Raw genomic sequence first — 15,354 nt, forward strand, 5'->3', positions numbered from 1 at the left:
ACGCATGCTTTTAAAAAGCATTTCAATTAAATCGCTGTGAATGCAAACACAGTGCCCCAGGCTGCAGGTGTGTGATAAATAATGGTCTAGGAGTATCCCAGGAAGGGCGCCTCTCTTACGCCTGTAATTGGCACAGTGGCTGGACTTGCCCACTCCACATTAGGGCATGCTGGTATGTGTGCAACGAGAAAACGCCACATTGAGAGTTGCATGTATGCGCGCCAGGGGGAACACAAAGCACAGAGCACAGGCTCCTGAGCCCCCTTCCTTCTCCTCAGCTATTAGACGTCAGGCTCTGTACAAAGAGCTTCACACGCGTTATCTCCCTTAATCCACACAGCAGCCCCATGAAGGCAGCACTGTAAGGCTCAGCCACACAAAATGTTTGTAGGTCAAAAACAACAGACTAGAATCTCACTAAATGTTACTACTTCTGTCTCCACCAGAGAGGAAATAGAGGATCAGAGGGGAAGTAACTCAGCTGAGGTCATGCAGCAAGCACACACGAGTAGATTCACACTGAAATGCCAGTCAGCTACATCTTACCAAACCCACACACACCATGATTTGGCGGTGCCAAGAAAAAAAAATCCATACATAAACTCAGATGTGGCACAAAGGGCCCATGCTAGTTTCTATGTAAAAACATAAAAAAAAAAAATCTGGGTTAGCATTCATAAAACTCATCACTATGAAACATCCATTTTGGTATCGACGTAGGAAAGATGGCTGTGGGCAACCTTGGACTGATCCTTCTCTAAAGCGGGTGATAGAATCACGAGCATTAGAGAAAGTCCAAATCCATCCCCAGGCCTAACCACACTCAAGCTCAATAGCACTATTGTTATTATATAGAAAGTATATAAAACAAACAAGTATATAAAGGTCAAGAGAAGCAGAGATAAGAACTTGTACTGTAACTGAGCTGTGAGGAGAAGAAGATGCCAGCGGGAGAGGAGGCAGGGAGAGGGGACAGCCTGGGCCCTGGAGGTGATTCAAAGAAATGAAACAACGTCATTAGAAGGAAGGGTGACTGACGCTGACGGCTTTGAGGCCCAGCTGCTGTGAGATGTGTTAAAAGGGAAAGAGAAACAAAATCTAGAGGCTTGTTGCCCTTCTGGCTCCTCCTCCAGCCTCACCTCTCCAAGCCCCATTGGTTAAGGTTGTGTCTCACAGCTACGCCTTTCTAAATCCAAGAACCAAAGAACCTGGAGTTCACCGGGGGGGGGGGGGGGGGGGGGGGGGGGGGATTTAAGGAGACACTCACTGTTGTGTCACTGGGGCAAGCTCAAAGTCTTTACCTTTCAGGAACTTCCTTAAATCTTGACACCCTGGGACCTCCACCCCAGTCCAGGCTCTGAACTAACCACTCTGACTACAAGAATAATAGCAAAGAAGTAATGCTGATCCTTGGACCTGGACCGACTTAAGCTTTTTTGGAAAGACATCACACTATCTGACCCTGAGAGACAGGCATTATATATTTGCCAGCTCTGTAGACAGGGACGCTGGACAGTGACGACCCCTCTGTCCGAGCCAATCCTAAATGTGTCACTGCTGCAGCGAGTAAACAATAAAGCTCCATTTACTAGCAGAGTGGCAGTTGCCGACAGCAACCGCCATGCCCTGTACGTTGCCCACCAGTCTCAGTTCCAAACCAGATAGGCTCCATTTAGAAGATGGGCATGTGACTCTTGCTTAAAAATAGAACAACATAAAACTATCAGGAGCCTGGAGAGGATGATGGAGAGGAGACTAGGATGAGATCCAGGGAGCAAAAGGGAGGTGAGACGGGGAAGAAAGAACAAAGGGAGCCCACCCGCAACATAATCTCCCTTTGCCAGCTCAGTGGTGGCAGAGGCTGGAGGTGAGGTACACACAAGGCCCTTGGGGCTCAAAGCGTTGGCAGTGTCTTTGAGGGTAGCTTGAGAAACTCCAAGCACAGGGGTTTCTCTGAGTAGACTGGCCCCACCCACAGAAGAATCCAGTCTTTATCCGGGGCTTGGATTAAAGCTCTAGATGGTCAAGAAGCCAGGTGTGTGTGGGGGGGGGGACAGAAAAAAACCATAAGAGTGTGTGTCACCCTGGGCATCCATTCCTTTTCACAGAAGGAAGCAGCCTGCCATGTGACTCATCAGTAAGCCAGCCTGACCCTACACGTGAGCCCTGAGGGGCCTGAACGTGGCACAGAAATCATCCAGGGCCAGTGAGAGCCAGAACCACCAAGCAAGACCTAGCTCAACTTCCAGAGCCATGGGCATCAGACCTGCATTTAGCCCCTTAGGCCAGCTCCAAGTGTCAGATCTGCAGGCTATCTGACTGCAGTTCAAGGCCTGTGTCTACCAAGGACCAGCCACGTGCTCCTGGGCAAGTGAGTTCACCTAGCTGAGTCTCTTTGTCTGCTAAATGGGGAGCAGGCACCAGCAAGCAGCATCATAGAGGCTCGATCAGATAATGGAGAAAATGCTGCAGCGACATTTATTGAGCACTTACTACCTCTCTGCTACTTGTCATTGTTTGGAAAGCACTCCAAACAGCCTGGCAGCTATTAAGTGCTCAATAAACTATGGCCACGGTATTGTTGCTGTCTTATTATTTTGATTATGCTCCAGACTCGGTGGGGCCCCAGGCAGGGGACTCCTCGGCCATCAAGCACAGACACACTGCCCTCTGGTGCTGCCGCTGAGGAATCGGCAGCTGGAAGCAAAGCTCTCTCCAGGAAAGGCCAAGGCCAAGGCCCCAGCTCCCTCTGTGGGGTTCTTCCTACTCAGGGCTCCTATCCCACCACTCTAGCTTCTAGAGGATACACCAGGGTCTGCCGGCTGCCGGCCTTATTGTTGCACGTCCGTCCTCTCTGTTGCCAGGCAGATCTTGGGGACCTCTATCTCCTACCTACTTTTACATGACCCATGAGCAGATCTCAGTTGCCTCCAGAAGGTCCTGGGCACAAGGGCTCAGCTTGCAGCTGTAGGAGGCAGAAAGGGGTGTCTGACCATGAGGGGATAGGAAGGCCTAGCTACAAAGCACAGACCTCTTCCTCTAAGAGTCCTGGGGCCTGCAGCTTCCCTTCCACAGGCCTTGCCCCCTGAAGAGGGTAGTTCACCTGGACTTTCTGTCTCTGCAGGGTACTCTACTTCCCGATGCTAGAACGTTATGCCTGTGTGAGCATGGGGGCTCAAAGAGGCTCAGGGTGGGCATGGGGGCGGGGTGTCACCAAGGACACTAAAGGGATCCAAGCACTCCTGCTTTTCTGAATGGGACCCATTGAAAACCCCTTTAGAGCAGCAAGCACTGCCGGCTAGACTTCTAAACTCAACCCACCCCGCACAGCCGCCACAGGAGGATGCCCATGACCTTGGAAAAGCTTAGCCTGGCCTGGCTCACCCCACACAAAGCATCCTGAAGACCCCAGGTCATCCTGACGCCAGAAGACTGCTCAGTGCAGTTCCAGCATCTAGGAGAAATTAGACTCCAGCCGGAGAAGGAGGGAAGCCTGAGCTGACAGGAGCAGCTGGGCAGAAAAGTGAGGCAGAAATTCCTCAAGTTAATGCTTTCTAAGTCCCCTCGGGCCACTGCCAGGTATTGTCTGAAGCTATTTACTTCTAGGGGGGGAAAAACCCTATTGATCTTCATTCAGCGGCTGTCTGTTCCTACAAGGCGCAATGCCTCCGCACATCGCCAGTCACGAGAATCCCTCATTGTTTTACAGGCAGTGACTTTCAAACTCAAGAGACAAGTGTTCGGGACAATGTTGATGATCTGACCAGAGGAGTGGCACGTGGAGGCGGGGGGAGGGGGGAGAGAAGAGTGTGGTGGTGGTGCAGCGATTCATTCATTCCCCCGAGAAGGGCTGCTGGACTCCCGGAGGTTCAGACACGGCTGGCTTAGCTCTGCCCTGCCTGTGGCTGCTCTAAGAACGCGGAGCCGGGCGTGCCCTTCCCGCCCGCCCCCTTACACCTGCTTTATGTCTCCGCAGTCATTTGGCTTTGAATTTCCCCACTGGCTGGCCAGAGATCACTACCAGCCACCAAGCTCCTCATCACAAGGACGACGCAGGCTTCCCCAGCTGCTGCCACCACTGCCTGGTTCCTTTCTCAGGTCCCAAGCAGCCCTCAACCCTATAGAGTAGGTCTGTAATCCTGGGGAAGATGCAACCAGGAAACCTAGGGCGACAATGAGCGTTTCCCGCCGGCGTGTTTTAAAAGGAACTTGACACCATAGTTTATGTCAACTAAATTGTATACATTTGGGGAAAGTGATCACCAAAGTGGGGGGAAAAAAAGAACAGAATTTTATCAAAGTGATCCAGTTCGCTAGGAGCGGAAATATAAAATCCAAGCCTCCGGCCTCTGCGACTGTCACCCCTCCTCTTCAGTTTCTAGAATATGAACCTATAAATCCAAGTCCCCTGTGGAGGGTCACTAAGGCTCATTTGGCTGAGAAGACGCTGCATTTAACTATTGTCCTAAGTTAAGACCAGGATCCATCCAAACAATAACGATGTCAACAATAATAATAAAATGTGGAACAATATGCCTCGCGAGCCTTCATTGGCAGCCCTTGATAATCACACACAGAATACATCTTCCACATATTCATATAAAATAATCAATGATCATTTTTTTCCGCAGACTACAATCCAATTACTCTCTCTCCCTCACTCTCCTTTGTTACTTGCAAACCATCCAAGCAATCAATGCCTTGACCTCTCCCTCTGATAGACACAATTACAAAAAGACAGAGCAATGCAATTCATCTATTCAAGACAGATTGTTTGAACACTCTGTCACACTGCTGAGCTATCCATCTCCTTGTCTGAGAGGGAATTTCAGCCCCCAAAAGAGGCACAAAGAGAAAGGGCGGGTACCATGCTCCCCAGGCCAGAGAGCCCATCTTGCACCTGCAGGTAAACCCTCCCTGGTCTGGTGCTCACAGGGGACGCCTGGCTGCTGGAGAAGGGATTCAGGCTCTAAGCAGAAGCACCCAGCATGCTTCAGAGGAGCCCAATTTCCAGGGCTTCCATCCCTGCAGCCCCAGTCAAGAGGCCTCAGATCTCAGAGATGGGAAAAGACCTCTAGCCAAGGCAGTATCTTTGGGCTGCAGCAGGTCCTCCTTCTCTTCCCCCTCTCCTCCCTCTCACCGTGCTTCCTGCTTCCTGGTGCCCTGACCCCAGCTGAGGTTCAACCTCAAGCTCCAGAAGGAGAAGCTCAGCTCCCCTCCCCGGGGCAGCACCAAAGAAGCTCAGAGGTCTCAGGTCCTTCCCATCCTCCACCCAGAGCTGGCTGTGCTCCAGGAATCACGTTTGGCATCCGTTCAGCACCCGGGTCCGTCCGTAGGCTGGGAGTCAAATAGGGTAGGGATCTCGGATATAAATGGCCTAGGCCGACACGCTAATTAATCCTGGGGCTTAATATGAAGAAGATTAGAAGAGAGAGGGACTCTGCTGTCCTTAATCACGCCATTACACTGTGGCTCAAGAAAGGGCCACAGGTTTGGAATGTGTGCGTCTACATACTGTCCCAGGGACAAGGGCCCTTTACCCTGCCCATTTGCAGTCCATACCTCTGAGGCTGAGCTTATCCTGCTCCTGTCTCTCTAGGGTCTCCAAAGATTTCCATTCCTAAAACCGGGCTGGAAACACACTAATCCCTCTCTGTGGAGGGAAGAGCAAGAAAGGTAGACCTGCAAAGCATGGGGGGGGGGCACACAGCACCCTTTGAGGTTTCCTTTCTATCTCAAGGACACTCTACCGTGAAGGTCCCCTAAAAATCACCAGAACTGAGAGAGGAAATGAAGGAAACAGTGGCCCACAGCTAAGCGACTGGCTGGAATGTCAAGCAAGCCAGTACTGGGGCAGGAATATTTTTGGCTAGCCTGGAGAAACCCGGACTTCAAAGGGTTAAACCTTGACTGTGAGGGCTGTCCCCAGAGTACCCTCCGGTGCCTGGCCTTCCCTGCCTCAGGTGTGTGCCTGCCCAATCTGTTCCTGGGTCCCAGGCATGCACAGGAATAATTGTTCTATGCTCCCCTTCAGAAGCCGAGTTCAAGAGGACGTGGCTCCAGGGAGAGTGAGCGACGAGGACTCCCTCCTAGAAAAAATTTCAAGTACAGATAACCAAGCCTGGTCCGAGTTCCCTGCATCTTCATCACCCCGCTGGCCACCCAAAGTCCGCTCTTGCAGGAGCAAAGTTGGCTCCTGGAGGAGAGCCCCGGAGGAGGAGGAGGAGGAAGGTGGCCCTGGCTGGGTAGAGCTCGGCTGGCCAGATGTTCCTGCCTGGCGAACCCGAGCCGTTCAGGTCTTCGGCCTGGCGCGGGTGCTGGGCCCGCCGTAAACGGAGGAGGCTCCTTGGTTGCCCAACCTGGCCCAACCCGGAGGGTCAGCTGGCCAGAGACATGCATCGGCTCCCGCCCAGCCCTGAGTGCTGCCGCGCAAGATGCCTCAGGCGGCCACAACAAAGTTAAAGCCCAGAGTAAGAAATCCGCAGCGGTGAGAGAAGCGGAGAAGCCGGAGCCCCAGAAAGCCGCGCGCAGACCGCCAGCCGCCGCCAGCTGCGGAGGGATTTCGGCTAACTTTCAAAGCCACTCGCATCCCTCGGCCGCCGTCCCCGGCTGCGCCGGGCTGCCTCCCGCGCTCCCTTTTCCCCAGCCTTCGTTCCCCCTGGCCGCCAAAAGCCTGGGCCTGGGGCATCCTCCGGAGCGACGTGCGGGGGACTTGTCCCTCTCCTGCCCCGCGCCTCGGCCAGCCAGGGGCAAGGAGATCCGCTGCCCTCGTCCAGCGAATCCTTCCCCTGCATCCCTTGCCCGTGCCCGTCCCTGAGCTCCGGCGAGGAGCCCGTGGCGGGGGGAGTGGGGTACGGGGGGCGACAAGGGGAGAGAAGTTGGCGCCTTCCCCAGGGCTCTCCCACTCTGCGCGGAAGCCAGTCCCGACAACTCGGTCTGCGGCCATCCGCGCTGACAGTCGCGGCGAAATTCCCCCCGAGGCGCTGGCGTGGGGCTCGGAAGCTTCGCCACACTCCAGCGAGTCGCCTTCCCCGGAGCGTGCCCCCCTCCCCCGGGTCCCTTCGCCACCGTGGCCGCGGGCTGCCTCCTCCCTGTAAGTAAGGCCCCTCGACCCGGGCTCTGGAACTTTGTCCTCCCCCGGCAGGAGCTCCCAGCAGACCCCCGAGCCCTGCAGCCTAAAAGGAGGTCGGGACCATCTCCCGGATCACGTTCAGGGCCCCAGCACCCCGATTCCCGTCCTCACCCGGGCGCGCAGAGACACCCCCACCCTCCCCACAACCCCCCTCCGGCTCCAGGGGAGCCCTTACCGATCCGGATGACGTGGGGCATCCCGCGCGAGTCTGGGATCCAGAAGGCGCACACGAGGAGCCCGGCCCAGTATTCCCAAACCAGACTCCGGAGGCGCCGCCAGGGAGCGGTCATCGTTGGGCGCCACCGAGCGTGCCCGGGGCGCGGCCGTGGCGGGCTCCCTGGGGCGGCAGCTCTAGGCGCGGGCGCGCAGCAGCCCCCGAGGCGCCGCCTGGCCCAGCCGCCCGGCTCCCGAGCGCCTCTGCGAGTGGGGGGCGCCCCGCGGCGCCGCGCACATCTTACTGGGGGGCCGCCCCGCCGGCGCCCGCCCCGCCTCGCCCGCCGCCCACGGGGGCCAGCCCGGGAGCTGAGGTTCCTCCTGGGCTCCGCCCCGGGCTCCGCTCGGACTCGGCTGCGGAGGCTCCGGCTCGCGGCGGCTCCGCTCCCGCGCGGGCTTCCCACCTGCCCCGGCTGCCGGGCGGGCTTGGCACGCCGTCTCCGGCCGCTCCTCCTCCTCCTCCTCCTCCTCCTCCAGCCGCCGCCGATGCTATCGCCCGGGCTCGCACAAAGCCCCGGAGTGGAGTTGCACGCGCGCACACACTCCCTCCCAGCCCCCTCCCCCGCGCCCTGCCTCCCGCCTCCCGCGCCGCCCGCCGCCCGCCGCTCCCTCCGCGCACTCCCCCGCGCACACGCGCTTCCCACTCACACTCGCCCGGGCGCACACTCGCACGCTCACACCTGCGCAGGGGGCGGGGAAGGGGACCCTGGACCGGCTTTGGGAGGTGGTGAGGGGGTGGTGGTGAGGAGGACCCCCGGAGGATGGAGACTCTCCTCCGCGGCTCAGGCGTCCCCGTCTGCCCCTGCCGCCCCCCCACCCCCCACCCCGGGGCAAGGCGCGGAGCCGGGGAGCCCGGCGCGGAGCGGCAGGGCTGGCACCGCGAGCCGGGGAGACGTCGGCAGCCCCAGCGGCCCGACCGACTGGAGGAGACGCGCCTGCCGGGAGCCGCGGGGCCCGGAGCCCGCCGTCTGCGGAGCCTCGCTCTTCAGCTCCCACGCGGCCGGCGCTGGCTGGACGACGGCGGCGGCAGGGGACTGACCTGGAGCTGCTTTTCCCTCCTGATCTCCAGCCCACGAGAATGCGGGGTTGGCCCTGGGCTTGAGGGTTGGGGATGGGGATGGGGACCATGTAAAATTCAGGGAACTGGCGGTGCTGGGCTGGGGTGTGCAGAGCTTCGGGAACTAGCCGGGAGGGAGAGAGCCTCTTGTGTGGAAGGTAGGGCTTGACCGCGCACCGTCAGCGGGCGGGCTGTGAAGAGAGACCGCTAAAGCCTTCGCTTCCGAGGGCCGCTGGAGTTGGAGCCCGCTGGTCTCTCGGTCCTCTTCCGCAACTATGCGGGAGGAACTGGAGCCCTCTCCCGGATTCCCCATGAGAAACAATACAGAGGAAACTGGGTTTTTTGTTGTTGTTGTTGTTGTTTTGTTTTGTTTTGTTTTTCCACGGGACAGAGTAGGACTCGCGGGGGAGCAAGCTGAAAGGGTTAAAAAAGAAATGCTGTTTATTACCAAAAATAATTTTTTTTCCAAGTGGATCTGGGTGTCGAGGGAAGAGAAGGGCTGTGGAGCGAGGCAGGAGCAGGAGGCTGCGAATTACGCAGCTAGGCGAGTTTAATGACCTTTTTGACAGAGACAAAGCAGTACCGATACAGTAGATAAATAAACGGATCTGTCACCGGGCTGCGGCTAGGCTGTGTGCGAATTTATTTTTCTCATTTAAATAATTTGATCTATTCAATCATTTCCAATCTCTCCCATTTGCCAGCTGTCTGGTAAGAGCATGGCCTCCTACATCTGAAGAGCAAATCTTTAATTTTCCTACAAATAGATAATGTGTAGCGCTTCAAACCCGCCTGTTAATTTTGCCGTCTTTTCTTTCCCGCCCTATCCGGGTTCCGAGGCATTGTGTGGGGCTGTGAATAGAGCTGTAGAGCCAATTGGCAATTAGGATGGGGCTCCTTCTCTTCTGAACTTGCATCGGTGGCCTTGGGGGCACAGAGTTCCTGGGCTACGCCAAGAAGAGAGAGGAGTGTGTACCTCGTCCCCCCCAACATTCTAGGTGATCAGCTGTTAAACGAAGGTCTCCGAATCTGCCATACTTGGGGCCTTCCCCGGCTTTAGACTGGCTGGTTCCCCAGTCGGCCTCTGACAAATGTTGCCCAAAGAAACAGGCAAAGACACAAAGATCACAGCTTCGGAATCAGCAGCTGCCGCCTCTGCATAGGGAGTAGAGATTTTAGAAGACAGGCCCCAAGCACCCATGAAGGAGGCATGGAGAAGAGGGGAGCAGAGGACCCCTAAGACACAGCTGAGAGCTTGTCATTGGAGACACACCATGACAGCCCATTTCAGGCACTCAGATTCCACAGTTGGCTTGTTCGGTTCCTGGAACCAAAAAGATCTGGCTGTTCTCTAAGGAAGATAATTCTGTGCCCTGAGGGAGAAAGGAAAAGGGCTGGAAAGAGTGCTGTGACCTGTGCCTAAGGCTGGCTAATTCTATAGGCGGCCTGTTCTGCAGGCAAGAACCCCCCCCCCCCCCCCGATTTGAGTAGGCTGGGTACAGAGACAAGTGGCTTAGCAGGAAATCAAAGAAGCCGAAAGGTAGAGGTGTGCCCAGAGGGAGGAGCTGAAGAGTGGGGGAGATGAACAGGCTCCCTAAAAGCTAGTTAGCTGAGGGGGCAGCACAGCAGTAAATGGATGAAGAAGGAAATCTGAGCTACCTCAAAGGTGAGAGTGTGTCTCTCTCTGTCATCAGAGACCCCTCACCATCCCCAGGAAGCAGCCCGGCCAGCTGCATCCCCAAGCAGGTAGGTTTCCCTAGCTCAGGCTTGTCTCAGGCTTCCTTCAGGTTGCAGTGGGAACAGCCTCCTGGCTGCAGAGGCTGTGAGACTCAACCAGGGCTCAGCTCCTCTTGGAGCCCTGGCGTAGATTTGGGTGGAAGTTGCTATCCCCAGCCCAGGGCCTGACCCTTGTTCTTGACCCAACTGTAAGTCATTGTACTGCACTGGGCCTCCAAACGGACAGCAGCTTCCTCCTTTCCAGCCATGGGGGAAGGGTGGGAAGCTCAGCACAACAAAAATCAGCCTTGATGGCAAACACAACTCTCGCGTTTATTGCGTGTTTTCTGCGTTCCAGGAAAGGTACGCACAACCTTGGCTATCACTTCATCCAGTCTTCCCCCACGACACACCAAGAGAATCTTTTGTCATTTTTTTTTCCCACTTTACAGGTGAAGAGTCCAAGCTTAGAGGGCTTAAGAAATCCAAAGACACACACAGCTATCTTCCTTCCTCCTTCCCTGCCCCCTCCTTTCTTTCCTCACTTCCTTCCACTAATATTTATTAGATGGTACCATTTGCCAGGCCGGGTTTGCACACAGGCCCAGCAGGCTGTTAAGTTGACAGTATTGCCCCTGTGGTGCCCTCCACCACCTGGGCTCAACAGAAACAGCTCTATCAAGAGCCTCTTGGCCTCCACAGAAACTCCTGGAGCCTCTGGCTGCCTGAGGGCAGGCTGGAAGCAGAAGGGGACAGGGATCCTTAACTGAAAACGAGAGTACTCAGCCCCCACCTCATCCCCCCACCCCCAAATCTTAAGAGAGATCTGCAGTCCTCTCTCACGTGCCTCTGCAGGCCACCCCCAGAGCCAGCAGATAGCAGGATTGGCAAGCTCTCAAGCTCCATCTCTGGAGAATGGGAGCCGCCAATCGTGGCTTTTGGAATTGTTGGTAAACAAGCCTACCCACCAGCCAGGCCTCGGCTCCCCGCTCCCCCAGGAGGCAGCCAGCACTGGATTTACGAGGCTCCAAACCTCATTCAGACTAATGCAGCTTTTCATTCCCAAATAAAAGGGGCCGCTGTCTGAAAGGACAAGTGCTCCCGAATTTCATTAACATCCCCTAAAACGGCTGAGCTGGCCCAAGCCGCTGCCAGCTAGATTCATGCCTCCCACTGGCTCCCAGGTGGGGGTGTGGATAAGGCTTGGAAGAAGGGGATGGCACTGTCAGAGCCCCCCCCCAGCCTCGCCGCCCCTTCCTCTACCCCTTACTTGTGTGGTTAAGGAGGGGAGCCCCTAGGGGTGGCCAAGCTAGCTCCTTTGGATGAGTCCCCTGTGTGCATGTTTTGTTTAGACTGATCCACTCGGCTCTCAGTCCCTCCACAATCACTGTGAGTGATGAGGCCCTGGGCTCGAGTTACTGAGATTCATGACTCCGCTTCCCCGGGAAGCCAGTGAGCAGAGCGCAGTTCCTGAGTGCAGATTCCTAGGACTTGAGTGCCCTCTGCTGAAGCCTGCTTATTGTCAACTGCTTTGCAGGCAGGTGCTGATGGGCCGGACACTGAAGCCCAGCCTGCCCTGTGGGCTCTGGACCCTTCCCTTTGTGTCTCAGAAAAGGGCCCACTGGGGTTATACTTCACAACCCTCTTGTCTGATACTTTGGTGAGAATGAGAGAAGGAAATCTCCCCCGTCTAGTCACAGGGGTTCAGGCTTGGAAAGAGGTAGCTGCCACCTCCCGAGACACACACACACACACACACACACACGATCTCTAGTGACCGTAGGAGGCTGAAAGATGGAGGCCTCCAAACCCAGTTCCTCTCCTCAGTGGCCAAATGCATGCTCACCACAAAAGCCAAGACTCCTTTGCAGGACACTGTGACCTATAGGCTCAGAGACAGGCACATCAGTCTGGTGCCTTCATCCCTTCCGCCTGTGCCGAGGGAGAAAGACGCAGAACTCAACCACCAACTACCGAACTGTGAGCCTCTGAAAATGACATCACCTTAGATTTTTGTCAACAGTCAAGCAAGTTCATTCCCACCGAAGTCAATTCCTGTGTTTATTGTCAGCTTAACCTGCTGCTGCAAGTTATTTCTCAGCAGTGAGGAAGACAGGTAGACAAGCTACCGGAGAGATATGTTATTTTACTGACATCTGCTCTTCAACGGTCTGGGCACAGTTCTGGTAGAGAAGTGAACGCTATACAGATACACGTATGTGGAGATTCTTATTGTGTGTGTACATGATAGAACAGCTGTAAGTGAGTACGATGCCCCAGGGTCAGGGAGCCATTGCTGTGAGGTGAGGGGAAAGCAGAGAATGCCCACTGGGGCCAGCACCTCCTGGCTTCCTGATTCTAGCATAGCTGGCTTGCTCCAACCGTCATTCATAGTCCCTAATTAATTTATTTATGTAGTCATTCGTTCATTAATTCATAAGGACACCCATTCATTTTTATCCCCTTAGTCAGCTCTTCACTCATTGACTTCTTTTCTTTTTCAATCCCTTTCCAAATTCTCCCCTCATCCATTCACATGGTCAATCTCGAATTAATTCATCCAGTCCCCCCCATTGATCCACTTAGACACCCTCTTACATGAAGCCTTTGCTTGTTTATTTGCTCGCTAGAGCCCTCACTCCCTTCCCTATTCTCTCACATCCACCACTTCCTTCATTCACACATTCACTCAGTCACCTGCTCCTTTTTTTCATTCGCTTGTCCACTCACACACTCATTTACTAGTCCTTTCACTCCTTCGCTCTGTCACCCTCACACTTCTTCCCCGGCAGACCCAGCAAAACACCTGCCTGCTGCTTAGCCCAGCCCCTTGGGGGCTGAACCTCAGACACCGCCCATTCGCTTATGACAAACCAAGACACCCCAGAAATGTGCTGAGCTCCCCACAAGGCATCCTTTAGAGCCTTGAAATTCAACAACCTGCAGGATTCAGTCTGCATCTCTGGCCCTGGGAATGGTCTAGCATCTGTCCTCCTCGCAAAGACAGAAGAAGGTCCAGAAAGACCCAGCGCCTGTGTGGTGATGGATGGAACACTATCGAGGTCATGTAGTGCCACCACGCGGAGCCAGGAGTCACACCGGCTTCCGGTTGCAGCTCTCCCCCCTTGCCCTTGAAATAACCTAAGCGTGCAGGGACAAAGAAAAGGCCCAGAGGAGCCAAAAAACCCACCTTCTGGAATTTGCAAGGAAGAGTGGAAGCAGGCCATTCCCTTTGCTTGTGACAGGGAAAGAACATTGAAGAACGAGTCCACATGTACAAGAACGAGAGAGTAATGAATGAAATAGTGCATGAATGATGTGCCCCCCCAAATAAGTAATAAAACAGAATTTCTAGCCCTCAAGTCCAGCGCTGTCTCTGCTTCTTAAGGACACCATCCTCTATCATATCTTCAGCCCTCAGAAAAAAGCAGGGGCAGGCTCAGTGGGGACAGGAGGCAGAGCTAAAGCATAGTTGGCCAACTATAGATTTGGGTGGAGATGGGCAGCTGCAGAACCAGTTCTCAGAGGCACCCATCTCCCCCTCCTTAGGCAGGAGGCTGGCACTCCCCCCGCCCCTTAGAAAGAGACAGAGTGCGTGCGCTGTGAAAAATCCAATCACTGAGTGATAGGAAAATAAACAAGTGAACTTCTCCAAGTTTGCCAGACTTCCCTGCCCGGGGCCAGCTTAATTAAAGTTGAATGTAGAATCTGAAAGTGGGAAAATAATTAGGGCAAGTGGTAGAAAAGAGAGAGGAAGGAAAACATTGTTTTGTTTTCTGTTTTGCTCCCTCTTAATTATGCCACAGACTGTCTCTCCCGTGGATCCCATCCCAAGGCCGCCTTCCGCCAAGATTCCAGCAGGTGGCACGCCGTGTGAGTGGCGCGGGCACACCTGTGCCTCTCTGGCACACAGGTATGCTGCCTCTCTGCCCGCAAGACAGGCAAGGTGGCAAGCAGCCAGGCTGCCGGTGGAGAAGCGCCTGCCCTGGACACTTAGAAGGAGGAGCTGGGAGGAAGCTGGGAGAGCAGGCTAAGGGATTTGCTGCCTGCCCGCTGCGGGCCAGCGAGGAGAAGTGGGCACTGGGTTGCAGGCCTAGGCCCCACCCCAGTCATGGATAGCAGATCCCTAGTGATCCATCCTCCCCCTGTCCCATCTTGCTCCAGAGAAAGAAGATATTTCTAGCAATGGGCAAATGCTGGAGAAAGCGCTTGGGGTTTGTGCCCAGAATGGGGCTGAAGGCAGCCAAAATTTCAGCCACAGCAGACGATGGGAATCATGCCCACTCCACACACCAGAACCTCTGCATGCAGATGTGCCTCTGCTTTTGTTTGTTTGTTTGCTGCTAGGAGGCCAGAAAACCTCATAGAACTGACCCAAGACAGAGGCAGTCTGGGGAGGGGAAAGCGACAGTCTCACTGGGAAAACGGGAGCACAAGAAAATTCCTTAAGATTTCTTCAGTGGGAACCAGTTTTTCTCATTTCTGTATGAGAATCGAGAAAACCTGTCCCCAGAGCTGTGCTTTGCCACGAACAACACATAGGTGCAGACGTATACCCATGCCACTGCACGCATGCGTGCGGGTACACACACACACACACACACACACACACACACACACACACACGCTCTGCAAAGTCCTACCATTCACCTAGGATGAAAGGAACCACAAACTCCAAAGCCAGGTGTCCTGGCTGCCAATGAGCCCTTCCTAGGTGAGCACCTAGCTCTTGATTTGTTTCCCATGCTTCTGCTCTCTGTCCTTAGAGCGGAAATAATAATATGATCTTCCCTGCAAGGCTGTTGAGAGGGTGAGCGAGTTGAATGTACAGTGTGCTTAGGACTGTGTCTGGCCCTCTGTGAAGGCAAGCAGCACTTGGCAGTCAACTGTCCTCCTTGCTTGGACTTGCCAGATTCTAGAGTTGGGTCCATAGGGAAATGCCCTCCTCTAGCTTTTATTAGAAAGAACAGTATTCCGATGTGTGCTCCTACATGCGTTTACATGCATACGCCACACACACATACAAACATGTATACATACATATAGCACACATATGCATTCACAGACACTACATTCATACACATTATCATTCACATACACATACATTATCATACACATACACATTCATATACATTCATACACACTACACACACACACACATACATACTACACACAACACATACACACACATTCACATACCATGCGTGTATACCACATACTTTATGCACTATATATT

At 54.7% G+C, this 15,354-nt stretch overlaps 1 protein-coding gene across 1 annotated transcript in view; it reads right to left on the minus strand.

The window, feature by feature from the left end:
- Nucleotides 1–7,882, minus strand: part of Grik3 (glutamate ionotropic receptor kainate type subunit 3) — a 217,858-nt gene extending 209,976 nt beyond the window's left edge. The window contains exon 1 of the mRNA XM_060379565.1: nucleotides 7,308–7,882. Coding sequence (XP_060235548.1) covers nucleotides 7,308–7,422 — 115 coding nt within the window. The 5' untranslated portion in view covers nucleotides 7,423–7,882. The remainder of the gene's footprint in view (nucleotides 1–7,307) is intronic.
- Between the last annotated feature and the right edge of the window lie 7,472 nt (nucleotides 7,883–15,354).

The sequence above is a fragment of the Meriones unguiculatus genome, chromosome 3, assembly GCF_030254825.1.
Source record: "Meriones unguiculatus strain TT.TT164.6M chromosome 3, Bangor_MerUng_6.1, whole genome shotgun sequence".
Classification (NCBI taxonomy): Eukaryota; Metazoa; Chordata; class Mammalia; order Rodentia; family Muridae; genus Meriones; species Meriones unguiculatus.